This window comes from Epargyreus clarus, unplaced genomic scaffold (genome assembly GCF_041222505.1).
Source record: "Epargyreus clarus isolate Ecla_fem2 unplaced genomic scaffold, WU_Ecla_fem_2.2 ptg000010l, whole genome shotgun sequence".
Taxonomy (NCBI): Eukaryota; Metazoa; Arthropoda; class Insecta; order Lepidoptera; family Hesperiidae; genus Epargyreus; species Epargyreus clarus.
This window is the reverse complement of record NW_027332218.1, coordinates 7,298,901-7,325,312: the sequence shown is the minus strand read 5'-3', so window position 1 is coordinate 7,325,312 and position 26,412 is coordinate 7,298,901. Positions and strand designations below refer to the sequence as shown.

The 26,412-nt window shown below is 34.1% G+C and overlaps 4 protein-coding genes across 5 annotated transcripts in view; 2 read left to right on the top strand and 2 right to left on the bottom strand.

Annotated features, from left to right (window-relative positions):
• Positions 1-2: 2 nt before the first annotated feature.
• asl (chromosome segregation ATPase asterless) lies at positions 3-14,068 on the bottom strand. 2 transcript variants are annotated; one of them, XM_073077281.1, is made up of 19 exons: positions 13,722-14,068; positions 13,507-13,615; positions 13,097-13,318; positions 12,740-12,816; positions 12,259-12,403; positions 11,464-11,621; positions 10,722-10,771; positions 10,558-10,624; positions 10,114-10,332; positions 9,253-9,391; positions 8,768-8,870; positions 8,148-8,370; positions 6,891-7,061; positions 6,196-6,460; positions 5,681-5,791; positions 5,077-5,276; positions 4,179-4,754; positions 3,322-3,495; positions 3-2,857 (listed from the first exon to the last, which is right to left on the bottom strand). In XM_073077281.1, exons 1-19 carry the CDS (start codon positions 13,839-13,841, stop codon positions 2,774-2,776), a joined length of 3,213 nt encoding a protein of 1,070 aa, XP_072933382.1. In that variant the 5' UTR covers positions 13,842-14,068; the 3' UTR covers positions 3-2,773. The 2 variants fall into 2 exon arrangements, with proteins under 2 accessions (XP_072933382.1, XP_072933381.1); XM_073077280.1 differs by having other exon boundaries at positions 8,768-8,873; positions 13,722-14,067.
• A 323-nt stretch (positions 14,069-14,391) lies between these two features.
• On the top strand, positions 14,392-16,345 carry LOC140745432 (pseudouridine-5'-phosphatase-like). The gene is made up of 4 exons (XM_073077284.1): positions 14,392-14,676; positions 15,169-15,387; positions 15,646-15,878; positions 15,962-16,345. The coding sequence occupies exons 1-4, from the start codon at positions 14,622-14,624 to the stop codon at positions 16,139-16,141; spliced, it is 687 nt and encodes a 228-aa protein (XP_072933385.1). The 5' UTR covers positions 14,392-14,621; the 3' UTR covers positions 16,142-16,345.
• Positions 16,346-17,196: 851 nt separating this feature from the next.
• LOC140745429 (pseudouridine-5'-phosphatase-like) lies at positions 17,197-19,786 on the bottom strand. Its single transcript, XM_073077279.1, has 4 exons — positions 19,607-19,786; positions 19,308-19,526; positions 18,574-18,806; positions 17,197-17,646 (listed from the first exon to the last, which is right to left on the bottom strand). Exons 1-4 carry the CDS (start codon positions 19,668-19,670, stop codon positions 17,470-17,472), a joined length of 693 nt encoding a protein of 230 aa, XP_072933380.1. The 5' UTR covers positions 19,671-19,786; the 3' UTR covers positions 17,197-17,469.
• A 3,434-nt stretch (positions 19,787-23,220) lies between these two features.
• Positions 23,221-26,412, top strand: part of shd (cytochrome P450 family 24 subfamily A member shade) — a 79,328-nt gene continuing 76,136 nt past the window's right edge. Inside the window, exon 1 of the mRNA XM_073077274.1 lies at positions 23,221-23,656. Coding sequence (XP_072933375.1) covers positions 23,606-23,656 — 51 coding nt within the window. The 5' untranslated portion in view covers positions 23,221-23,605. The remainder of the gene's footprint in view (positions 23,657-26,412) is intronic.

Genomic DNA, 26,412 nt, shown 5'->3' with positions numbered 1-26,412 from the left:
TGTAATACATAATGTCTTTATTTACAATTGTTATAAAAATAATAAGTAATACATCATCTCCTTTATTGATATTGTATTTTTGTATAATTAGGCGTGTCAAAAGTAAATTCGAATAACAAATGAAGGCTCAATATATACATGCTGACCTAATATAACTCTAAGTAAAATATTAAGAAGAATGAAACGATGTCTTTTATTATATAATGTCCCTTACAGAGAAATAAATTTATACAAAAATATTACGACATATATTCACTTATTCAAATTTTAACAATTGAGCAATAAATTAATTTCAAATATGATTATTTACATTTCTACAAAATGAAATCAGATGTTTTTGCGGAATAAAAGGGAATGTTCGAATATTGTCTTAATAATACTGCCATTTGTATACTTCTGTACTAAACTATCACAGGTTTATAATCGAGGAATTACAGTCTCTTTCCTACAAAATAATTAAGTCTTTTTTATTCGAATTTCGTAAAAAAAAAGCTATACTATTATTTTTCAACAGTGGTAGCTGGTAGCGCTTAAAGAACCACGTCATATGTGATACATTTATTAAATGTGCCTTTCCTGTCACGCGTTTACGCCCCGCATGCATGACTTTACACGCGTGTCACTTGCATCTAGAATTGAGTAGCTCGAGAGTGAGTGATATAAAAGATATATATCTTCACCAAAGAGCTAATCACTCATCAACTCCGACGATTTTGAATTATATCTTTATATCCGCGTCACATGGTTGAGTTCATAGGTGCATACGATTCCGGATATAAGATCTACTTCAACTCAATAGTGTTAAACTCGCTCGCGAGTGAGTTATGAGTCAAATGAGCGAGCAAACTGACTGAGAGAGTCTGATTTGAGTCAAATGCATTACGTATTAAACACTAAATTAAAATCTTTTTTCTTTGCTAAGAATATGAAAACAGGGATATACAAAGTGTTGGCTGTGAAATTCATATATAATTTCTTGCCAGTTTTGTATTAATTATAGGAATCAAAAATGTTGTCAAAACATTTTGATCTGATTCTCTGAAATACTGATATAAATGTCGCTTATATCGTTACAGAGCTACTGTGCTAAAGTGAGTTACTGAGCTAAAAGAGTGATATATATCACTGAGTTCAAAAGATATATCTCTCTCTTTTCACTTTAGTGATATATTTTGCGCACCTCTACTTGCATCCTATCGTTATATACGCACACGCAGATACGCAAAAGAGCTTACATTGAGTCTTGACACGCGTGTTGGAGTACTTACGAGACAGGAAAACTGCTCTAAGACCAATAATAAATTGAGATTTTTTTATTTTTTTTGTCAGGCGGTTTTGGCTAATGCTGCCATTTTTTGACGTTTTTCGTCGAACTGGTGACTTTATATTTTAATAGCACACATACAGGAAATGTCTCCTTCAATGACGTTTACAATTATTGGGGCATTTTTTTTTTAGTATTTAATTGTCTGGTAATATGAATATTAGGTAAAACATACACAAACATCTTGAAGACAGAAGACATAACATAGTAATAAAACAACACAATAAAATTATTCTCTACATTAATTAACTAAACAACAAAACTTGTACTTAATTTTTGTTTCAATAATAACGGTTAACTAAATCTTTAATGTACAAACATAGAACCTAAGAATAAGATTAAGTACATTAATTATACACGAAAATTAAAACTAACTAAACACCTAATCTACATATTATTACATCGCATTCATTTTAACAGTGAAGCATCTGTAAACATTGTAAAACTGACTTATGTATTTTGTACAAAAGTCAGTTTTACAATGTTTTAAAACAGTTTAAAAAAATATATATCGAATGCAACATTAAATCTCCTTGAGTTTCTGTAAATTCAGATAATATATTGAAGTTGTGTCGATGGCGGATTGAAATGGAATGGGAAACAAAATGCTTGATTCAAATGCATTTTTCTCCAATGCGACGTTAGCGATTTTGTAAAGATGCGATATATGTGAGGTATATTTACAGTATAATGGAATGGGACAAATAACAATAGAGTTACTAAAAATAACGAGCAACAGATTATTATCATCCATTTTACATAATTTTACCTAAAAAAATTATAAAGAAATTTCATAAAAAATATTTACAAAAATATTCGATACTTTATACTTTAACTCAAAATTGACCCTGGTAAATTTTATTCCCTTACCATCATCCTTTGACGGTCCACTGCTGGATATAGAATTTCTCTAATATTCATAGTGACAGATTTTGAAAAATGCGCGAAGTCGCTCACAGATGTCATGGCGTGGCTGATGACGTCACGCCTTTATGCTCCAAAAAAAGTCAACAAGATTTTGTATTTTATATCTTTTGTACTCTGGCATTGTCATTATTCGCTTTTGGAGACGTTGGTATTGGTATTTCAGTTAATATGGCTCATGGAAAATCTAATCATTATCATCTTTATATTAAACTGGGCCACTTTTTAAAAATTCTTCGATTTTTAAATACAGTCATCATATCTCAATAGCCATTGAATTCAAATTTCATGCAGCAAATAAAATGCGAAAAAAGAGGACACAGTAGAAAAAAAGTAAAATACCCAAATAGAACAGTCTTTTAAAAGGAAGTAAAATGAAAGTTTAAAAAGGAAGAAAAAGTTGTAAGACGGGTTCTAGTTAAAATAAGAAAACTATGCGAGAAATGTTCACCTCATACCAAAAATCTTGGTAGAGCTTCAAGCTTGTCTGTGACCTTTTTTTATATATGCATAAATTTGTTCCGTTCAATTAGGGTCTTGAGTGTCCTTAAAATCTGATTGCGCCAGCCGTGAAAACTCTTCATTAAGCCTGTTCATCTTTTCATTAAACTGAAATGGAATATAAATATAATTTTAATGCATAGAATGTTATATTTTAATCCAAGCGATTCAAATAGAGACTATTATGAGAGTGTGCGTGAGAATATTGTGTTTTGAGGAAAGAAGCATCGTGCGCCGCTGGTATGTGCTAAACGCAGCGAAATTACTTATATCAAGCTTATTTTTCATTTGTTTTTGTTTTATATGCGTTAAAATAACGTGATAAACGTTATTTTAATTAAACATTGAAAATTAAGATACTGTGTTCCTTCTGTGGTTGACACATTCTTTTTAACAGACTTTAAAAAAGCGGGAGGTTTCTCAATCCGACCGTATATATGTTTTTTTTTCAATTTTAATGTTTAAAGTAGATGAAATCACAGATTTTAAATTACGAAACAAAATTATAATTGAAATGATGCAATAATCAAACCATGGAGATAATTAATTAATACAAATTGAATGCAACTTACATCAAACTGTTGATACTGTTGCGATTGGGATGCTTTTCCTTTCTTTTCCTCCTGTTGTCTAGAGCTGACATAGTAGTTTAGTTGGTTTTGTAACTTAAGAAATATTTTCCTGTATTCATCCTGTATTCGATTTATTTCGTTGTTTATGTGCGTGTCTTTTTTTGACATATAGTCCTGAAATAAATTAATAAGTTAATGTGATATTTTTACTACACCCTTCAAACCAGAACACGAAAATAGTGTACATGCGGTGGTGTCTCTAATTCAATGACTACCGTATTTGTCTAAGTTTAAGAAAAACCAATCGTAATCAATAATTGTGGTTTTCCAGGTGATGTACTTTGTTACAGTCATGAAGGTCGTATAGCCTATAATAGTTCAGTTTCAAAAGCACAAAGGGCGCTCGTATTTCTGTCTTGTAACCGTGTGAAGCACTGCTTGCTATGTTACAGTTAGAATTCAATAGTATTCAGTTTGTACTTTGATCCTATTGGGACAAACAGATTAGGGTTATTTTTATAATATACGATTAGCAGATAAGCATGCAGACCACCTGACGGTAAGTGCAGCCCATGGACATCTTTAATCAACCCCAGATAGGATTAGATATTCTTACCTGAGATCGGCCGCTATGACTGAGGACTACGCTGAAACCTCGGAAAAGTTTATCTCCCTTACCACACCCTTCAAACCAGAACACAGCAGCGTTTAACACTGATGTTATTAGGCAGCAATATATGAGCGGTGATGCCGCTGGAGTCGAGCCACAAAAGGTTCTACCACCTTCAAATTACTGATGGTATATACTGATGTCCTGTGAGCGAAGATAATTCAGTCGAAGTGCTATTAACACTTACCTTATAAGTAAAAACAGTCTTTTTCGCATTCCTGTACTTTTCTTGCAGCGTTTGATGTTCCATTTGTAATTTCGTATACCTCTGCTCCAACTGCGCGAACTGCCCTTGCAACTCCACCGATTTAGTCTTCAACGACTGCCATTCCTTTGCACAAGAGCTAGTCCTTTGTTTCCAATCCTCTCTCTCTTTTGTTAGCATGTCTTCCAACAAGCTCAATCTGGATAACTTCTCCTTATATCTTTCTGCTTTCAATTTCCAATCGGTCACGTTATCTTTCGCTTTTTGACAGTCCAACTGTAGCTCATTGTGTTCCTTTATGAGTACAGATATCTCATTTTCTTTCGATTCTAGTATCTGAGTTACTTTTGACCTCTCTGCTAGGATGAATTCCTTCAACGTTTCGACTTCGCGAGCTTTTCTTTCGAGCATATCTTTTAGCTTACTAACGGCTGTCAGTTGTTCGTTTTCCATCTCCTTGAGACGTCGCGCGCAGTTCATTTCCACTGTTTTCATTTCTAGTGTAAACTTTTCCGCGATTTGGTCCCTTATTGCTTTCTCTTTCATCATTAGGGCAGTCTGTGTAATAAACAAAAACAATCTTATAATAATCTATATGCATATTATAAATGGATAAATAAAACAGTTTAGTGTCTATTTTGTTTCGCAACGATTTTCGAAATTATGATTATGATCGAATTTTGACCATCCACACACATTTATATCATTATTTTTACAGTGTTTCCCAGCATGAAGGTCTTTTTATAGTTAAAATATTAACACAAATAATTTTTCAGACATATTTTGTATACATTAATATACATAAAATTTAATATGCTTAATGTATTCCTAACATTTATATATTTTGTTCTATATAAATTTATACAAAAATACCACATACCTTAGCAGCCAACGCTTCATCATTATCATTTACAGGCGGCTCTGCACTTTCTGTGGCGTGAGGAATATTGGATTCCTCCGTGTTTGTACCCACTGACCTCTGTTCTTTGAGTTTTTTGTACCTCTCCATTATGTAGCTCTGGAAGAACTCCGCCTTGCCTTTAAGTTCTTTCATTAGAGTTTCGTTGTTTTCCTGAGTACCTATTGATTTAAAGATAGAAAAGAAAATAAAGATTTTGGTGTTTAGATCCGCAAATACGGTTACGGATCTCGACTTTTTATTAATAGGATATTGATGAGCATGAAAACGATTTGAAACATTTATTTCCTCTTAGCATTAGTAATTAATTTACCATGGCTTATAAGTTACCATATTGGTCGTGGGTCACAATAAAAGATTTCATATTAATTAGGGCAATTTGTCAAATAAATGATTTTAATAAAATAATTTAAATGGTATTTCATTACTTCCTACACTTCTTTACATTTATAATGAAATTTAGAAATGAAAAAGATCCGAACGAGATTCGCCAAAAATGACGGATACGAATACAGATTTTTTTCTCACTCGGATATAAACATATCCGGCACATCACTAGACTTACTTAATTTAGCGTTACATTTGTTAAGTTGATCGTCCAAGTAACGGATATGTTTAATTTGCTTCTCACACTGCGCGCAAGGCTCTATCTCTTTTCGCATTGCACTTTTTTCATCTGAAACAAATATCAATTGATTTTTTATTAAATTGAGTGTCTCTATTATCTATTAGGAATTCTTTGGAACTCATGACGATCAATAATTTAATAGATCTTTTTCTCTAATATAAAATGTGACATTTGGCCCTAAAGCCACTATTATGAAATAGTTATATTTTATGTAGTTGAATGAATAATTGCATACTAAAACAACTCAAAAACGCATTTAAAATGTCATTCTTTTTACAAGTAAATTTTGGAAACCGTTGAATTGGTTGACTCTTAACTTTCACAGGAAAGGTAAATTTGACAAGGAATATTGAGAGCTCCTTATTATTCATTACAACCTATTATTATAATTATAATAAAAACAACTGTGAAGGCTGAAACTCGCGAAATAGCAACGAGATTCAAATGCATACCTTCGAGGTACTTATTCAGCTTATCACTAAACTCCTTTTGTTTATCCGTGAAGTCCTTTTGCAGCTCCGAGATCCTCTTATTAGCGCTATCTAACTCTTCTTTAGCATTAGCGAGATCTACCGTCAGCTTTTGCACCTGGCGTTTCTCCCTTTCAATCCTCTCGACGTAATCTTGCTCCTGGGATCTGTACAGTTCTTTCTCCTTTTGCATTTTTGTTTGTACGTCCTTCATTTCCCGGTTTACGGCGTCGCGGGTACTACATACCTGAAATTTATAAGATTTTTGTGAATGACGCTTTTTGACGCTGCCAACTGTAACCCACTGCTATTATGCTGCTGTTTACTGCTTGTACAAATATTTCATTTTCAGGATGAATGTCATTAACGCCTGAACTTTGCGAGCATTCCTTTTGAGTTAATACTTAAATAATAGTATATTGAAACAAATAAAATTGTTAAACAACATTTCAATGTTTTTGTTGAGAATGTTGAGATGTATTGATACTAATATACATAGTCCGGATGGGAATATTTCAATTCAGCAGGGAATCGGGCATAATGGGAACAGACAGGTTTACTTGTAGCTCTTGTAAACATTTAAATTAACTGTCTTATACAAAGTCAGCAGGTAACAGCATAGCAATTGTTGAGTAATTAAGTTATGTGATATTTTGACATCTGAATAATGTTAAAACCTGTAGGTACAGCGTCTTGAGCTCGCTGTTCTCCCGCAAGGTGTCCTTGAGCTGCGCGGAACAGCGCTCCAGCTCCCGCAGCAGCTCAGTGGTGGCGGCTTGCACCTGCGCAGCGCGGCTCGCAACCCCCTTCTCCAGCTCCAGCTCCAGCTCCGTGCACTTCAACTCGCTCTGCAACGTAATAAACGATAACATTCGCATATCGGATTTTACGACTCACATATAGCATTGTTTTTAAATAAAAAAAAACATATATCGGGTTAAATGCCTTGTGAGTCTTGTGACCCAATACACTATAAAATTACAGTAATGTATGATTTGGAAAAATCAATCACTAAAACTAATAAATGTAATTGTGAAATAAAATTAATCACTATAAAATTATAGTAATATTTGGTTTGGAAAAATCAATCACTAAAACTAATAAATGGAATTGTGAAATAATTATAATTAATCACTATAAAATTACAGTAATGTTTCATTTGGAAAAATTAATCACTAAAACTAATAAATTTTATTGCGAAATAATTATAAATCATCACTATAAAATTACAGTAATGTATGATTTGGAAAAATCAATCACTAAAACTAATAAATGTAATTGTGAAATAATTATAATTAATCACTATAAAATTGCAGTAATGTTTGATTTGGAAAAATCAATCAATAAAACTAATAAATATAATTGTAAAATATTTATAATTACCGAATTATTTATGAATACTACAATTGATTCAGAACAAACGACTTAAAACAGTAATAACCACTCATGCAGCGAAAGCGGAAAACAGTTTAATTTAAAAGTAGTAACTTTTAATTTTGCACGATTACATAGTAGCCGTAGTAATAGGAATCGTAATAATTCTGTTCCCATTATCAAAGCTGAAACAATAGTCGCGTTGCGAAAACGGAAACCGTCTTATTTCATTTATTTGTGGCGACCTCCCGCTACTCGACAAGAGATGGCGCCACGAGTATTCTGAATCACGCTATCGAAGTTTTCTAAATATCTGGCATATATACAAGTTCCGAACTGAGACTGTTGGAGCGCGGCCGCTCCCCGGGCATGATCACCTAGCCCGGCGGGAGATCTCCCTTTGCCAAATATTTATTGACCAAAACCAAGTTGTGGTACAAACCGTGGACTTCATATTTTTCTATTTCTACACGTCTGCGTACGAAGGCAAAAACGATCTGTAAGTTCAAACTTAAAACAATAATAATCTCGAATACAATAAAATAATATAAAAATCTTACATTTTTAAGTTCCGTCCTAACATCCTCCAATTCGTTTCTCAGCTGTTCATTCTGCTGTTTGTAACTTTCAAGGAGTTCGCTGTCAGAGTTGCTACCGAGTAACTCCAGCTTGTTTTGTAGTACGGCGACTCGCGAGTTCAGTTGCATTTCTAGACCTTTCTGTTCTTCTAGTTTCGATCTCAACTCCGATTCTTGTTTCCTGTGCTGTTCTATACGTTTATCGCTGGAAAAAATAATAAAAAAAAACATACAAACGTGGTTTTTAATATATTCGAATTCAATTAAATACTACTGTAGGTATGTTAGCATATAAAAATTTGACTTGCTTAGAATAATATAGTAAAGAATGTTTGTTTTTTGAGGCGTATTAAACTATTTCTCACGGGGAACAACCATAGAACTCTGTTTCAATTTTATTATTATTAACCAACCATTCATCATCAGCTACCCAAATTGCATGTTTCCTACGAAAACATTATAATAACATTGGAAAATGTATAAATTACACGATTATTTTTATTTTTGTCTAATAGCAAATTATAATAAAATGTATAATTCTGCGATTTCTATTTTAGTTTAAATCAAGTTATATTATTAAACTATGTTTTAAAATGTTATACCGTTTTGCTATTTCCTCCTGTAGAGTGGACAATTTCTGGCTCTGTTGTTTGTACCGACTTAAAACGTCTTTTAGCGTCGCCAGTTTCCCTGGTGAAGGTGGTTCTACTGTAAAGAAATCGTAAATAATAAAAAATAACTACATATTTAATACGCAGTGCTCTTAGTAAATAATAAATTTATATGAAATATTAAAAAGTTAATAAACACAAGCTTTTACGCCCGTGTTTCACTATTTAAAAAAAAATCATTTACATACATATATCATGAAGTTGCATAAAATGTTTATTCCGCCATCTTGGACCTTCCGCCATATTGAAATGAAATGACGTCACTGTGCTAATCATGCATTGATACCCAAATGATATCCAAATCAAACATGTATTCAATTAACTGGTTTAAAATTCAGTTGTAAGATTTAACCCTCACATACATACAAACTAACAAAATCAGTTTAAATGAAAGCTTGTAATAATAAGACATTTACCTATATTGTACGCATTGTCGGGGAATAGCTCCATCAGTATCTGATTAAGTGTCGTCCGCCAGTTTTCGTATTCCTTTTGACTCGCTGCCAGTTTATTGCGACAAAGTACTAATTCGTGCGCCGTTATTTCTAATTTTGACTGAAAAATAAATTATTAATGGTCAGATTTTATACAATTATTCTTTACAAACATTCTAAACAATGGAGTGTTAAAATTAGATTATGCGCAAATTCTAATATGCACATTTTGAAAAGTCAGAGCTGCATGCCTAGCAAATGAAGTTTGGACCAAATAATAAAGCCCAATTTAAAACCTCTGACACATTACTGTTTAACTGTTACAGGATAAGTAAAATAATATTGTATTTACATACCTCCCTTATTGAACCAACCTATCTTATTGTACCTACCTACCTTATTGTACCTACTTATCTTATGGTAAATACCTACCTTATTGTACCTACTTATCTTATTCTACCTACCTAATTGTCCCTTGATTGAAGGTGGTAGAACCCTTTGTGGTTTGACTCCGGCGGCACACACCTATTTCTGCCTAATAACAGCAGTGTTAGGCGCTGCTGTGTTCCGTTTTGAATGGTGTGGTAAGGGAGACATACTTTTCATAGGCGTTCCAGCTTAGTCCGCAGGGGTAGCGGTGCATCTGTGGCCGACCTCAGATAGGAATATCTAATCCTACCTGGGGTTGATTACAGTTGTCCATGGGTGGCAGTAGCCTTATCATCAGGTGGACTGTATGCTCGTCTGCTATTCCTACATTATAAAAAAAACCTACCTACCTTATTGTACCTACTTTATTGCACCTACCTGTCTTATTGTACCTACCTATCTTAATGTACCTACCCCCAATTCCTTAACCTGCTCTCTAGCAGCGCCCCTCTCCGACGTCAGCTGCAACACCTTCTCCTTCAAGCGCGTAGTTTCTCCGTTCATCAGTCTGCTCTGCGCCGCTTCTAACTCACTCGCCAGTCTGTTTATTGTCGCCCCTTTGTCTATTAGTATTTCTTCTTTTTCTTTATCTCGTTCCATACATCGTTTCTCTAGCATTTTCACTTCGTTTTCCTGTAAAACACAAAGGCAGCCCCAAATTGAACTTCTCTTTGCTACAAGTATATAAGACTATGGAATTTTGAAACATAATGTGGGCAATCAGATTCCAGCCTTTTGCTGACAGTGGCAAAAAACTTTAATTTGGGCTGATATCATTAAAGCAAAGGTAAAAGCTAATTTGCACTTTGGTTTTTGTTTTATTTAAAAAAAAAACATCACTTTCTACACAATAATTACCTTTTCAGCTAGTCTATGTTTCGCTTTTATTAAATCGTTTTGCAGCCTGTCAACTTCCTCTCTGTGCCTGAAAACAATTTTAAATATAATATAACCAGTAATTAATATACTCGTATTAGCTTTTAAGGTATATCGTACTTTTTAAGGTTGGTCTTAATATTTACCTGTCTTGCTGTTCTCTGAACAGTGCATCGGTGTCATGTGTGTGCGCCACCTGTAAAATATATTTATATTTGTATTTGTAAGAAGATCTGCGAACTGTGACTGCGTGTTTATGTATGTGACCTGTGAGTGTGTGTTTGGGAGGTGGCTGCGTTTACTGTGCTGGTGTGTACGTGTTCGCGACTTGTGTATGAGTATGAAGGAGGCTGCATGGTTAGTTTGTACTATGTAAATATGTATACATGTGACCTGTGTGTGCGTGCACGTGACCTGTGTGTGTGTGCGTGACCTATGTGTGCGTGCGCGCGCGCGTGTACTTGTACGGTGTGTGTGGGTGTGTGTGTGTGTGTGCGTGCATGCGCGCGCGCTGTACTTGTACGGTGTGTGTGGGTGGGTGGGTGTGTGTATGTGCGTGCGCGCGTGTACTTGTACTGTTACGGCCGGCCTATGTAAGCTAGAGTGCAATGCCTAGTGCTGCACATACATTATCTAATATATAAAAGGGCAGGTGGGCTCTCACACGGGGAGTCAGATCTAATCATTCATTTCGGCCACACGTCTTTTAATTTCCGTATTTTCACTTCATTGTTATATTTCATTTAATTAAATAAACCAGTGCTCTTTGAGTTACGAAAATTCCTTTTTTAAAAACCCTCGTGAAGGGACCCGCGTAACAGTACGGTGTGTGTGTGTGTGTATGTGCGCGTGCATGCGTGTACTTGTACGGTGTGTGCGTGTGTGTACCTGCGCGGTGTGGAGCCGCTGCTGTGCGTCCTGCAGCGCGGCGTCGGCGGCGCGCAGCTGCAGACGCAGGGCGTCGCGCTCCTGCTCGGCGGCGGCCTGCTGCGCCGCGCGCGCCGCACGTAGCTGCTCCTGCTCCAGCGCTGCGTGCTTGCTGTGAGCTGCAACGTGTACACATTTGTTGTACCATTACTAGGTCCCTGTAGTTCCGGGACCAGAATAGGGCTACGGTATCCCCTGCCTGTCATAAGAGCCGACTAAAAGCGGCTTCTGGGGTTGCCGGTCAAGAGTGGGAGCTCAAACAGCCCGTTCAGTAACCCCAGGAAAGAACGTGTGAACTGACAGGAAATACCGTCATGCACACCAGATGTGGCGATGGCAGCCGCTCAGAGGACTCCGGTCGTGTTCCTTTAGAGATCTCGGAGTCCTCTACACAGCGTTGAGGATGGCCACATCTAATGCGGTAATAATCCCACATAACCCCGTGCTACTCTCACAGCATTACATTTACTAATATTTACAGAGCATTTACGCTACTAGCAGGTATTGGATGGAAAAAGAAATGGTGGATGGAATTCATCCACATATTTGCTCTTAACCCTCGAACACGCACACTTTCTTAGATCCACTTTTTTTCTTGTGTTACGAATTCACAATGACGACACGTACGATTTGTATGTTGAGTTGATCAGATGGAGCTATAGGTAGGTAGTTAGATAATACAATTTCACTCAAAAGGTTTTGTTCAACTAGATTTCTTTTTAAAAATATTTTGTTATCTTTTTAGAGATCACTTACCAAGCAACTCATGAGCTTCCTGCAGCGACAGGTTCGCCTTGTCCTTATCACGTACAGCTGCAGCAAGCCTTGCTCGGAGGCTTTCTATTTCTTTGTCTGATTTTTCTACCTGGGATGCTAATTCCTGACACTCTTTTATGCGCATCTGTAAAAACATTATATCAATAGTTCAAATCAATAAACCAAATGTTTAAGTTCTAGCAATTTACAGTATAAGTAATTTTAAATGTTATGAATAAATACTCTTACCATGGTACTTATTCATATGAGTAATTATGAATAAGTCGTATTACAACAACATGTATTTTTTATAAGTTTATAATAGTAAGCTAGGTAGAACCAAACAATACATAACTTTAAATTATTTATACAATTTTTTATTTATACATTTTTTTAGTGTTAAGTATATTCTTTAAAGTGGCCTCTTTGCATTTTAAAATTTTGGCCTTTCCAGGGACGAAATGATTAACACAGTTCTTACCTCATACATAACTTTTAATTGTTCATGGTCCATATACTCTTGCCTAGCCTCATATTGATTGATGCCATTGTGATGTCCTAAAATCAAGACGATTGCATCATAATAATTATAAATCATAGGAATCCTATAAAATACTTTAATATTGGAAATTGCATATTTGATTATTGCAAAACTGATTTTATTGATTTTAAAATTAAAATAGCTATTTTAGTTTATTACTTATATATGATATAACTTCTATATTACATTTCCAATTCCTTCATGTAAGTATACAGCTAACTACTTTGTTAAATTAAGTTTAAAGTGAAAATTCTGTACAAAGGGACATGAAGATGCTTTTTTTTTAATTCTGTATACCTCTAAATTCTTGATGGAAGTAATGATTCTGAGCATCCCCAGCAGCATATGGGTTAAATGGAAGTTTCACGGGTTCTTCTTGATGCCTGCTGTGTAATCCATGGTGGTTTTTTGGAGTTTCGCAGTACAGCTTGGGGGACTCACAGATTGGCTGGCCCTCTTTTAAGTGATTGAGGGATTCCACATATGTTGGGGGCAAGCCTGTTCGTGTGTGTTGACGGACTGAAAATGAAAACCTTTGATGTATGAACACAGTACTGGCAGCATTTTTAAGCGTACTTTTCGTATGTATTCATTTACCAAGTAAAATACTGTAATATAATAGTATTATTTAAATTCCTTAACATAATATATAAATATATTATTTACATATTTCAAGCTACATCCGGCGGAACTTTATTTCAACTTACCGCCATTAGTTTTCGATACATCTCGTGAACAATTTCCACTGCTATTCACTGAGCTGGCTTCATCATCATCCAAAAAATCGTCGAAAGCATTAGCGAGCTCGTGTTGTAACTGCAAAAAGATACATCGACAATATAAAGATAAAGGCAATCTTTACAACGTAAACAAAAGTTGTTGTTGTAACTTTTGTAGGTTATATAGTTGTAAATTGAATTACCTCTTCATTTCGTCGTTTCTGGTCCTCAAGCTCCTCTTGTTCCTCAAGTCTGTCTTGAGCACTATTATTTATGTGAATGCTCGGACCACCTTGAAATAAACTCATACCTGGACCTTCCATCGTAATTGTAAACAAAAACTGAAGGCATCGAAACAACACTTAACAACACTTTTTTACAGTCCTGAGGCCTAATGCAAGTTAAGTCATACACAACATACACTAAATTCTCATTACGTAAGTCATTGTATTCGTTTTTCTGGTAAAAAACAAGTTTGTTGTCACAAACTCACAATTTCTATTCGTTTTTTTATTTTTGTTGAACATAGAGTATAGAATATAGCATAAAATAGAATGCTCGAATGTCACAGGTAATAGATAATATCATAGACAACTTTGTATATTTATACATTTTTCTGTACCATAAGCCCACGTAGTAAATAAGTTGAGGTACTCTGTATTTAGTATTTTGCATTCCACATTGTACATAAATACACTCCCAAAGATTACAGTATATCTAGATACGCTCCCGAGAAAAATAAAAATAATGTACAACTGTGATATTTATATTATTAGATTTATATACGACTCTATATAATAAAAATAACTAATCCCATCTTACGTTAAGAGACTATTTTTCAAACAACATAAGACAAGTTTACAAAGAGTCAACATTATGTGGCAGTAACTTTGGGCCTTCCTTTCATGTTAGTTAATAATTACATAAGGTCTTTGATAAGATAGTTTCATGTGACGTAATATTCGTAAAGAGTAGATCAGTATATCCTAAACAGTCACAGCTACGCATGTCGACACATACTTAGTCGAATTGTGTTAATTTAAACTGGATAGATACTTTTGAATTTGTATAACAGTAATTAAATCTTACACTATTTTAACAAAATGAACTACAAACCTGTGACACATACATTATTCGATATGGATGGATTAATTTTAAGTAAGTTCAATTACAGTTTCCGTAAAATTTTATAAATAACAACCTCTATGGAAAGTTTCAATTGCAAGGTTGATCGTCTCTGCCTTTACAAGTACATAATTGCGCGCGAATTTTTAAATGGCGAAAAGTATACAGCACATGAGCACAGTGTGTGAAAGAAAACATGAGAACGATTTTATGAACTATAAATTAAATATATCATTATAACTCATAAACATGATTAATATGCAACAAATTATTTGCCATTGTTATATTACGTTGGTTTGCAATACATAGTATTTCTGTATTCGACTCCCAATCAAGAAATTGGGAAATAAAAATCTATGCCATGTTTTTCGGGATATCGTTGTTGTGTCCTCTTGCTTGGATAATACTTAACTATTTCGAACCCTTTTCCATCGTAAAAAAAACTTCAATGACGTGTACAATTAAGTTGTAGAATAATTATTCCTGAAAAGGTGCGAGTATTTAACTATTTTTATTTATTTCCAGATACAGAAGACTTATATACTATAGGATTTCAAAAAGTCGCATCTCGTTTTGGAAAACATTTTCCGTTTTCCTTAAAATGTCAAATTATGGGTCAACAAAGTAGAGAATTCGCAGGATCTATAATACAAGCACTCGAGTTACCAATGACGGTAGATGAATTTTTAGTCGAAACACGAGCAATTTTTAATGATTTATTCCCACAATGTCAAATAATGCCAGGTAAATCACATAGTACTTGATTAAAACTTAGTATAGTCCGCGCCAAACTGCTAGTCCACTGTGAAGTTGTTGCGAGCATGTATAGTCATACAATTTGCTATGGCGACGCAATTCATTTCTATATTCAGAGCGGATTAGCAGTTTTACACTGTGTATGAAGTCTAGCCCGTGGATAGCAGTTATTCCTGTTAGTTCCAAGGTTTCATGAATAAAGAGAAAAGTTATAGAAAACATTTATTAGGTGTTGTTTATTTTCAGGTGTCGAGAAACTTTTACGCCACCTTCACAAACATAATATTCCGATCGGGCTAGCTACAAGTAGTAGCAAAGAAACATATGATTTAAAAGTAACTAATCATCAAGAATTTTTCGAACTCTTGCCGTATAAAACATGGGGTTCTTCCGATCCCGCTGTGAAGAAGGGGAAACCTTACCCTGACGTATTTCTTGCAGCTGCAGCTAAATTTCCTGACCATCCTGATCCGGAAAAGGTAATTAAATGTGTAATTATTATTGCATTTCTTTTATGAAATATAAATGTTCGATATTTAAATTATAAAAAATGTTTCTTTAGTGTTTGGTTTTCGAAGATTCCATAAACGGAGTTCGAGCAGCCCGCGCCGCAGGCATGCAAGTCGTGATGGTGCCAGACCCACGCCTCGACAAAACTTTGGTACCAGATGCGACGCTCATACTAAACTCTATGGAGGACTTCCGACCGGAGATATTTGGACTACCACCTTATGATGACTAGTTTTCTAAAATATTATCGTAATCTCAATAACTCTGTGAAGGAGGAAGATCTATATTCAGTTGTATTTTTTTTAACATTTTACGCTTCAAAAACCGTGTGAAAGGATGTTATTAAAAATACTTTTTGTGCGAATATATTTTATTTACTCAAACATAATATAAATAAAATACATTAAAAGTAATATATCACGAAAATAATAAATTATTTTGCTATAAATATTGGATTTTATTCTTACCCATAACACAATACTGTGATTTTTTAATAACTTGTTGCATATGTAACACGAATTTGTGTAACATAGAATGTTACATGACATTCATGTAAGGTTTTTATCTAAAAATTACTAATTTTTAAATGAATATAGTAATTTCTTAATAAAAAGCAATTGTTGGTTTATATCTTAATATTAACGTACAATAAAATGGAACTTATTCCATTTTTAGAACATGAAGTTCCATATATGTTTAGGAAGCTTTTGTGACTAGATTTTGAGGTATCATTTGCGATTTACTTAACTATTATAGTACAAAGTATATTATATAACTTCAGCATATAAGGTAAGTACTCGCCATTTCTCTGCGGTAATTTTACTTATAAACAAAGCACTTTTCTTAGTATCAGATCTTAATATACATACAAACTCTCGGTAACAATTGTAACACTTCATATTGCCTTGTAAAAAGGTCATTCATATTTTTCATCACAATAATAGTTAACATACTTAAAAATATATAATTTTAAGCAAGTCATAAATTAAACTAGACATATACATATTACTGAATGCATTAGAACAATAATTTTAAATTTTATATATAGAAATATGTTTCTGAAAAAACAAGCATAGTTTTGATAAGAACCATAGAATTATTTCAAATCAAATTACATTTGAAAAACAACAGCATGTTAGATTCTTAGCAAATAACTAAATATTAAAGAGAGATTAATTTGATTGGAGGACAACAATTATTTGATTTTAATGGGCATTAAGTACATGTAAAACAGAAATAGCAAAGTTGATGAGAGATGAAATAAACTAATTCCCACTTTTATTTCAATATATTATGTGTAAATAGCTTATTTTTACAACATCATATCCATGCTAGCATTTCCAACAAATAACCATTGCCATTTATATATTTTTTGAAAATCAGATTTTTAATTAAAACTATAAACCATTATATAAATGGATAAAATATCCTTTACAAAATAAAGTTTAATTTAATAATGTAGCCCATTTTCATAACATGATATTTTGAATATTTATATCTCTTATAAAATTAACAAAAAAGACTGACTGACCAGCAGAGATCGGCAGTGCATCTAATAAATCAATCATAAGCAGGTAGATCAAACTGTTCAGGCTTGAACTCTTCCAGAGAATCTAGGACTAGTGTAGCAGATTGAAACAGATTCTTGTCAATGCGAGCATCCGGAACCACTACCACTTGCATATTGGCTGCGTTTGCTGCTTTCATACCATTCACAGCATCCTCAAATACTAGACACTGGAAAATTAATTTTAAAATACAAATAAGTATTATTTGGGCCAAATAATTTTGAATCTGAGAATTTAAGTTTTGTATGATGAGTTACAATTCTCATTTTAGGTATCATAAACAGGAATTAATTTGATTTCACACATGACGATAAAATAAATTTGTTGTCATTTCGTACATTGGGCTCCAATGATTGGGGTATGTAATATCACATATTTCTACTCCAATGTTACAACATGTTAAACAATATTATCGAAATGCACAGCTGCAAGTTCGACAAATATTAGCTGTTGAAATTTTTTTTTATATTATAGGAGTAGCAGACGAGCATGCAGTCCACCTGATGGTAACGTAATCAACCCCAGATAGGATCAGATAGTCCTACCTGAGGTCGGCCACAGATGCGCCGCTACCCCTGAGGGCTAAGACAGAACACCTCGGAAAAGTATGTCTCCCTTACCACACCCTTCAACCACCCAGAACTACCTTCTAATTTGCATTTATGCAGCATTTATACTACTATTACATAATTACTAATATTAGAATCATTATGAAATACAGCTTTGATGACAAGACAAAGATAAAAAGTGAATCTTGGTCACTTAGAAATAAAACTGAATTATGATATTGTTCATTTTGAAATATTTGGATTTGCTTTTTATAGTAAGTTGAGAAGTAATAAAAAAAATAAAAAAAAAATAAACGCTTTCTACACTCACAGCCTCACACTAGGATTCCCTGTGTCGTGGGTGCCATGGACACACACATAGACAAATACACAAACACCCAGACCCAGAAACAGAAATCTAAATTCATCATTTAGATATCTGTCTGGCCGGGGATCGAACCCAGGACCCTTTGCGCGTCAGACCGGTATGGTGGCCTCTCCGCCACGCAGGTCGTCAAATAATTTAATGTTATTAAATAATGACTCACATCTTCCGGTTTTGGCTTATCAGGGAACCTTGAAGCACAAACTAAGAATATTGATGGGTCCGGCTTCCCCCTGGTTACTTCAGGGTCTGTAGAGCCCATGGTAAGATGGTGGAAATAGCCCAGGAACTCCTTGTGGTTCTGCATTTTTGTTCTCACACTGTCCTCACTGGAACTAGTGGCCAAAGCAATGGGTATTCCATGCTTATGTAGGTGCTTTACGAGTTTCTCCGCTCCTATGAAATTAAATGTAATTTTCTATTAAAATGAACGTAAGCTTAATCAAAACGTTTAATTATAATTAGTATTCCCAGAGTGCTATGACATGGGTTTCTTCAGAAAAGGTGTAAAAAGAGCTGTCCTCCAAAGCCGGCAATGCATTGGCGATTCCTCTGGTGTTCCAATTTCCGTAGGCGACTGTGACTGCTTTCCATTAGGTAGCCCATCTGCCTCATCATTCAGGTATAATTATAAAATAATAATATTGTACATATTTGTGTACTTTTTTCAAAGTACAGTGGTATGTAGTACATCTGATAGTAAGTGGCCATAGTTGTTTCTAGATATGTAATCAACCCTCATAGGAATTGGATACAGCTGCTACTTCTATGGGCAATAAATGAAAAATTTATATGTGTCCCTCTTATACTTATGTATCTAGCTCTAGAATTGTACCATTCAGAAATATAAATAAATATTGTATTATGAGTATTTACAAAATTATTTTAAATTATTACCTGGCATTAGTTTAGCATCAGGTAGCAGCATACTACACTCCTGTTGAACCTCTTGAAGGAAGGCCTCTTTAGATGTAGGTAAGTTAAAGGTTTCTATTATTTTAGCCACCACTTCCTGCCCCTGAAAGCCTAGTACACTAGCATGTAGTTCCCACGTAAATTCCGCACCATATCTAGCACACACTCTTTTATATGCCTCTCCGTATAGACCTTCTGAATCTGAAAATTTCATTGAAAATCTTAGCAAAGAAAACAAGATTTGAAAAAGATGATTTTTAATTTATGACAATACATATTACCTAATAGAAGACCGTCCAAATCAAATAGTACATGGGTAACTTTGTCAAATTTAAGGTTAACCATTTTTAAACACGAATTCTTAATAGAAAATTGTACGAAATTGAGAAAAATGTCCTTAATACCTAGATTAGTTTATTTTATATCATTTTTGACATTTTAGGAAGAGGAAGAGTGAATAATTGAATATGTCAAACAGTCAAAGTCAAATTTTTAATGTCACTCTCCATAGATATAAAATTCTAAAGTACATAATAATTATTTCAATTCGTCATGTTATGATTATTTTTATTCAGATAAAAGGCTAACTAACATTGTTCGCACTGAAATATTTAGGTAAATGTGTAATTGTTTTAAAATCCGAAATGTTTTTTGATACATAATAATTTGATAATTTATGTCCATATAATGATTAAGCGTAGATCAGATCTTGTATTGCGCACAATAAAATAAAATAACTTTAATAATACAATGTTGTATGTATTATTCTACATTCTATGCTTTGCATTTACAAACATATTATAATGATATATTATAATTTTGGTCGTACAGTGGAAGGTCCCGTAATATAACTAGAAAAATTAACATACATCACGCAATGCACGCATACGCGTTTTAATTCATCATACTCTAATTATGAGTTTTTTTTTATAAACATACTACATACATTAGGCAAATAGAGCACTGACTCCATCCATATTTGCATTTCGGACAGTATTTCATGCATTTTAATACCCCTTTTATGTTCTGTATAGGTAAACAGGAACGTGCAGCCTATTTTATAAATGGTTAAAGTAGTTTAACGTTATTTTTTATATATACTATTGGAGTAGCAGACGAGCTTGCAGTCCACCTGATGGTAAGTGGTTACTGCCGCGCATGGACATCTGTAATCATCAATCAGATAGGTTTAGATATTCCTTTTTGAGTTAGGTCACTGATGCGCCGCTATACCTGAGGACTAAGCTGGAACGCCTCGGAAAAGTATGTCTCCCTTACAACGTCCTTCAAACCAGAACACAGTAGCACTTAACGCTGCTGTTATGAGGCAGAATAAGTGTGGCGGTGGTGCCGCTGGAGTCGAACTGCAAAGGGTTCTACCACCTTCAAATTAATAATACAATGCAATATTATGAAAATAGCCAATAATATATATTGATGGACTTCCTTAATTTTTGTTTTTTCCTGATATCATAGCGAAATCGAAGGTGCAATCGTAAATGGCAGAACATAATGAAAATATTATATTCGTACGTAAGTATGGGATTTAAAAAATCTGTTGCGTATTCGTAAGTTCTGTGAAATCGTTTTCAATATATACAGGCGCTAAGGAGAATAAAATTAAATAAAAAATGGGTTTTATATTCATTTAATTTGAATAGGAACCAAATTCGAACTACCTTTTTTGTTTGTGTTAATTAATTCCATATTATCAATCATATTTTATAATAAAGTATTTCGTTTTTTAAATTAATTATCACGTGTTTTAACGGTAAAGGAATACATGAGGTAGCCTACATGTCTGAGAGATCTTAAAAAATAATAGTATCAAGTCTAACAATCTGTGTAAGTATTTGGCCGGCGTGGTGGATGATCTAATCCTTCTTAATCTGAGATGAGAGTTAAAGGTACATTTGCGATTATACCTTATATAAAAAGAACTACTTACTTGGATTTAAAATATTTTCACGTGATCAATCCCATAGGCCAAAGTTGATTTTAATAATAAAACTCTTTGGAACTTGGCTAACGAGAATGGAAGAGTAAGTCTAGTCATAAGTTTTGAACCATTTGGAATATACCGGATAATTATTAACTTTCGGGCAACTTTCAACAAGAATAAGCGGTTGAAGACATTCATTCATATCATTTAGAAAAAAAAAGATTTATTGAGAATAGTTTGACTTTAAGTTTAATATGCTTTCAAATTGTGTAAAGTCAAATGTAAAAATGTGAAGTTTAATTATAGTTTGTATATAAACTGTGTAAAATGCTCATTAGTCATTACTATGAATCCACTGCTGTCCCACTGGCAGGCAAGGATCTGCGTTTCTTGCCTGATCTTTTAAGTTCATTTCATCTCAAGTCACCTGTTTCATCTTAGCTCATCTCAATTTAGCTCAGCTCAACTCACCTTAGTAATTGGGCAAGTTGGACAAGGCGAGTGGAATTGGCACCCGAAGGTTCGGAGGTATCCGTACCACCAAATTTTCATTTATTTTTTATTTTTAGTATTTGTTATTATAGCAGCCATAGAAGTTAATGCACTGTGAAAATTTAAACTGTTACCAGTTACGGTTCATTAGATAAAACAAAAAATGTCGAGTTATTTGTCATAGCGGCCACAGTGCATACCTACTGTGTAAAAAAATCGCGTGTTACGCTATTACGGTTCAATTCGAGATAGAGTCCTGCGACAGACGTAGGTACGGATGGCGATGTCCCTGTAGTTCCGGGACTAGAATAGGGCTACAGCATCCCCTGCCTGTCGTAAGAGGCGACTAAAAGGGGGCTTCCGGGGTTGCCGGCGGCAAGAGTGGAAGCTCAAACCGTCCGGAGAGCAACCCCGAGAAGGACGGCGGCATGTGTGGTCGCATGCCGTCGTAAACACCAGATGTGCGGGTCCAGCGAAAAGTGCTCCTCCCAGGGCAGAGCCCGACCGGGGCATCGCGCTAGGAGGACTCCGGTTGTGTTCCATTGGAGATCCCGGAGTTTCTGCGGTAAAAATCCCACATAACCCGGCGTCGCTTCCACGTCGTCGGGTACCTTTTGAAGGTTTCCCCCTCGAAAACAAAAAAAAAAGGTACGGATGGCGAATGCTTAGTAATGGAGTTCCGTTTTTACCCTTTGGGTGCGGACCCCAACGATGTAATATACATTGTAACTTATAAAATGATTACGCAATTTATTTATGTAACAGTAATAAAAGAATTGTAAGTATAATAAGTTATATTTATAACAAATACTGATATCAATCACGTCGACTCTGTTATCAATTTGTTTGAATGGATGGTTTCATTGTCATACTAAATATCTTTAATCGCCAATTAAAAGTATTTTTATAAACATAAAGTACTTATGTATGTAAAAAATAAAATAACATTCTCGGAGTTTTTCTGAACCACGTGTTACATAGATTTGACATGTCATCATTATGTTTCATTATTTGGATAAAATTCTGATCTTGATAAGTGATAATAACTCTACATTGGATTATATGATTCACATGTACTATCAAAACGCGTAAATATGCGTTCAAAAGTGTGACATATGCACAAATAAAAGATTATTAACTCCTAGAATTTTCTATTTTTCATAAATTATGTGGAATATCGGAGTATGCAACTTTGTCCCCCGCTAAAAAAAATGTGTTACGTTTTTTACGCAAAAAAATCACTGATCTGTTTTCTCAAATGGACTAAAGGAAGTATACATTCAAAAATTCTATTTTTCTTACTTTTTTGGGTTAACCAGACCAACTGGTATGAAAAATAGTGAATAATGATCCGTCAATTAACTGAACAACTAATTGACCTAGACATGGCATATCTCACTAATATTCCGGCAGACGTTACTCAGCCTTGAACTAATTCGTTCAATTTTGCCCAAGCAGGCCCTTTAAATAATGGGTCAATCACAATTATGACACCATATCACCAGAAGAAAGTCGGGCACAGTGATTCTCAGTCACGTGTGTCTTGCGATGCAGGCTGGTGCTCGATTGGTATCCAAGATCCATAGTTATTAATTCGTGGATATAGAGCGTGAAATCAAGCGTTCAGGCTAAAGCAAGTTGTAGGTATATAGGGGCGCACTGAGCCGGCCGCTCCTCAGTCGCTATACGTTTACGACGAGACCCTCACCGCCGGCTCCCGTGAGCGGTACTTACGCTATCGATAGTTAAACAAATTCCTATGTGATGTTAGTAAACAAAAAGTGTATAAATAAAAAGACCGACGTGTACAATCTGACAGTCTTCCAGTGAACTCTAATTGGTCACGATGTCTCTTCCGGGAGTTTTCCTCTTTTCTCACTACGTGGAAAGCTTTTGGGTAAGTTCGAAACTGAAATTACTTGCAGTTTGATAATTGATTTGAAAATTGTTTTGATAAATAATTTTAGAAATAATTTGTTACTTAATTTATTTTATCATTAATAAAACCTGCTTATTATAAGTGAGTACTTAATATCTATAGTAAACTGTAGACACAAGAAAATTAGAAATATGTAAGCTTAAAGAAATTACTCGTGGTTAATTTCTAGGTTGCCGGATAATAATTACAAAGTAATGAGGTTCATAATAACTGGTAATTCTAAGTTGCTTCATCCAATACGAGTAAATAAATTAATGTTTTTGCTTCATCCCTTGCAAAAACGTTATTAAATCATTTAAAGATTATTTTTACGTTAAAACATAATATTTTAATAGTAGCATAGTATTTTTGGATCAGGATATGAAACCATTATGTCATGTGGTCATAATTAAGCAAATTTTCGAAAACAAGTCATCCGTGGCTTCAGTTATGGTTGAAGAGTTTTCTTTAAAGTTCACAACTTCCTGCGAATACGGCAATTGTTCTACACCTGACCTTTGCATCGATAGATCAGTCTTACCCTACATTTATACATTGTAATCGTCAATTAATGTTAGACCAATACTACTAGTTATTGTAACCATTGTTTTTGTTTATTAAATAGTTTGTGACCATGAAAATTTTCACATGTGCGAACTTAACGTGTGAACGGATGTCCTATTTTGTGGATTTATGGTTCAAATGTTTTTCTATTTATACGTTTTGTCGTCATTCACAAATTGACTACATAATTAAGCTTTCATAGATATGAAAATAGACTTCCGGGTTGCGGTTAAAAATAGTATGAACCATGAAGTGATAACATTATGGCAATTACCAAGAATGAGATTGTTTCGATTTGATTATACTAAGTTATGAATTGCTCTTTCATTATTTACAGACATAAAATACATGAAAGAGGACTAACTTTAAATTATATGCCCATTTACGACTTTTGTAATGGCAATAGTGACAATACAGATAGACATTTGGGATGGCGTTGGCGTATTTCCAAAAAGAGTGTATCCTTGCAGTGGATTTAATTTTTTTTATATGAATAGAGCAATAAAGGAGGATTCTGTCCTGACGAAAAGTAGTTATTGCCACTCATAGACATATGAAAGTAAATCTATATAGAGATACAGAAATTTATACAAAGGTTTTACCTGAAACCCATAGATCAGTAAAGATTACACACTCCTAACAAGAAAATGTACCCAATTTTGAGAATTGAAATAGTTGCGTAAAAAAAGTTTTGCCACGTCTCCGTGCTAAAATGTCCTTAAAATATTTGAAATAATTATTTATTTATTATGTAAATTACGCAGTATTAGTTATTTTTCTAAATTTTCTCTAAAAATATTTTTATTTATCAAGAATTCAAAAAAAGAACTTACTAATAAGCCGTTTGTGGCTTCATTCAATTTCAAGGCGGCGAAGTATCTTTACAAATCTATGCAGAAACCAAGCAGAGATGCTTTGCTAATCCTGAGGACTATATTCTTCATATAGAAGTTATCCGGCATCCATATCCTTCCACAAAAAAGAACTCCACGCTAGAAATAGGCGTGGCAGTGGTATTTCCCGGTCGAATACCAGTTCTAGCATGATTCAAAGTTGTCATATTTAATAGTTTCAACATTAGGACATAATTTGAAAGGGTGTGGTAATGGAGAGATACGGGGTATTACAACTTAATTCCTCAGGGGCAGGACTCCAATACTATCTGGGATTGATTATAGATATCAATGGGCGGGAGACACTTAACATCAGGCGGACTTCGCTCGTTTACTATTTTTATGACATAAAAACTGTTGTTATTACTAAGTAACGATCATTAAACGTTATCGGGGGGCTTTAGGCCGGCCCAAATGCTTATGATTGTCGGGTCAGCTCTTGTTATCTTCACTAATCCTCATTCAGACCATCCAGTGTAATATTAGTTGTTTGTTGAAAGGACAGTGTTGTCCAGCAAAGGTATATATTCCATCTACGATGATACACGTCTTTTATTAAATAGCATGCCTGTGTCTCTCCCTAAGTTAATTTTATGTATATGTACATATTCCCATTGAACGGGTTATTTTAAGATTAAATTAAACATTTTCTCTATTTAAATAATGACCTTCATTCTTTCGACTTTTTCTTACATTGACATTTCTCAGTTATCAAGTTATCAAAAGTTACTTAAGAGTTTCCAGTTATTCTTCAAAACGCCATTTTAAGTACTTAATCAAAATATTTTCAATACTGCGATTCGTATAAATAGAAAATAAACCAAACGATCATAAAGTGAAAACATTTTGAATGGTTTTGTAGTTTTGTTACGTGTACGTTATTCTTCAAGCGTTATGTACTTAATCCAAAATATTCTCAATACTGCGATTCGTATAAATAGAAAATAAATCAAACGATCATAAAGTGAAAACATTTTGAATGGTTTTGTAGTTTTGTTACGTGTACGTTATTCTTCAAGCGTTATGTACTTAATCCAAAATATTCTCAATACTGCGATTCGTATAAATAGGAAATAAACCAAACGATCATAAAGTGAATACATTTGAATGGTTTTGTAGTTTTGTTACGTGTACGTTATTCTTAAACGTAATTTCAAGTACTTAATCGAAAATATTCTCAATACCACGATTCGTATAAACAGAAAATAAACCAAACGATTATAAAGTAAAAACATTTTGAATGATTTCGTAGTTTTGTTACGTGTACGTTATTCTTAA

What these genes read in the sequence shown, in the direction of transcription:
- LOC140745429 (XM_073077279.1), bottom strand. Translation starts at nt 19,670, where the DNA reads ATGGTTAACCTTAAATTTGACAAAGTTACCCATGTACTATTTGATTTG. An exon ending in TTTGGACGGTCTTCTATTAG is followed by an intron (nt 19,527 to 19,606) that starts GTAATATGTATT and finishes TGAAATTTTCAG; the next exon opens with ATTCAGAAGGTCTATACGGA. An exon ending in ATAAGCCAAAACCGGAAGAT is followed by an intron (nt 17,647 to 18,573) that starts GTGAGTCATTAT and finishes TTAATTTTCCAG; the next exon opens with TGTCTAGTATTTGAGGATGC.
- LOC140745432 (XM_073077284.1), top strand. Translation starts at nt 14,622, where the DNA reads ATGAACTACAAACCTGTGACACATACATTATTCGATATGGATGGATTA. An exon ending in TATGGATGGATTAATTTTAA is followed by an intron (nt 14,677 to 15,168) that starts GTAAGTTCAATT and finishes ATTTATTTCCAG; the next exon opens with ATACAGAAGACTTATATACT. An exon ending in ACCATCCTGATCCGGAAAAG is followed by an intron (nt 15,879 to 15,961) that starts GTAATTAAATGT and finishes ATGTTTCTTTAG; the next exon opens with TGTTTGGTTTTCGAAGATTC.
- asl (XM_073077280.1), bottom strand. Translation starts at nt 13,841, where the DNA reads ATGGAAGGTCCAGGTATGAGTTTATTTCAAGGTGGTCCGAGCATTCAC. An exon ending in AGCAGGTTAAGGAATTGGGG is followed by an intron (nt 9,392 to 10,113) that starts GTAGGTACATTA and finishes TTTATTTTTCAG; the next exon opens with TCAAAATTAGAAATAACGGC. An exon ending in AGACTGTTTTTACTTATAAG is followed by an intron (nt 3,496 to 4,178) that starts GTAAGTGTTAAT and finishes AATTTATTTCAG; the next exon opens with GACTATATGTCAAAAAAAGA.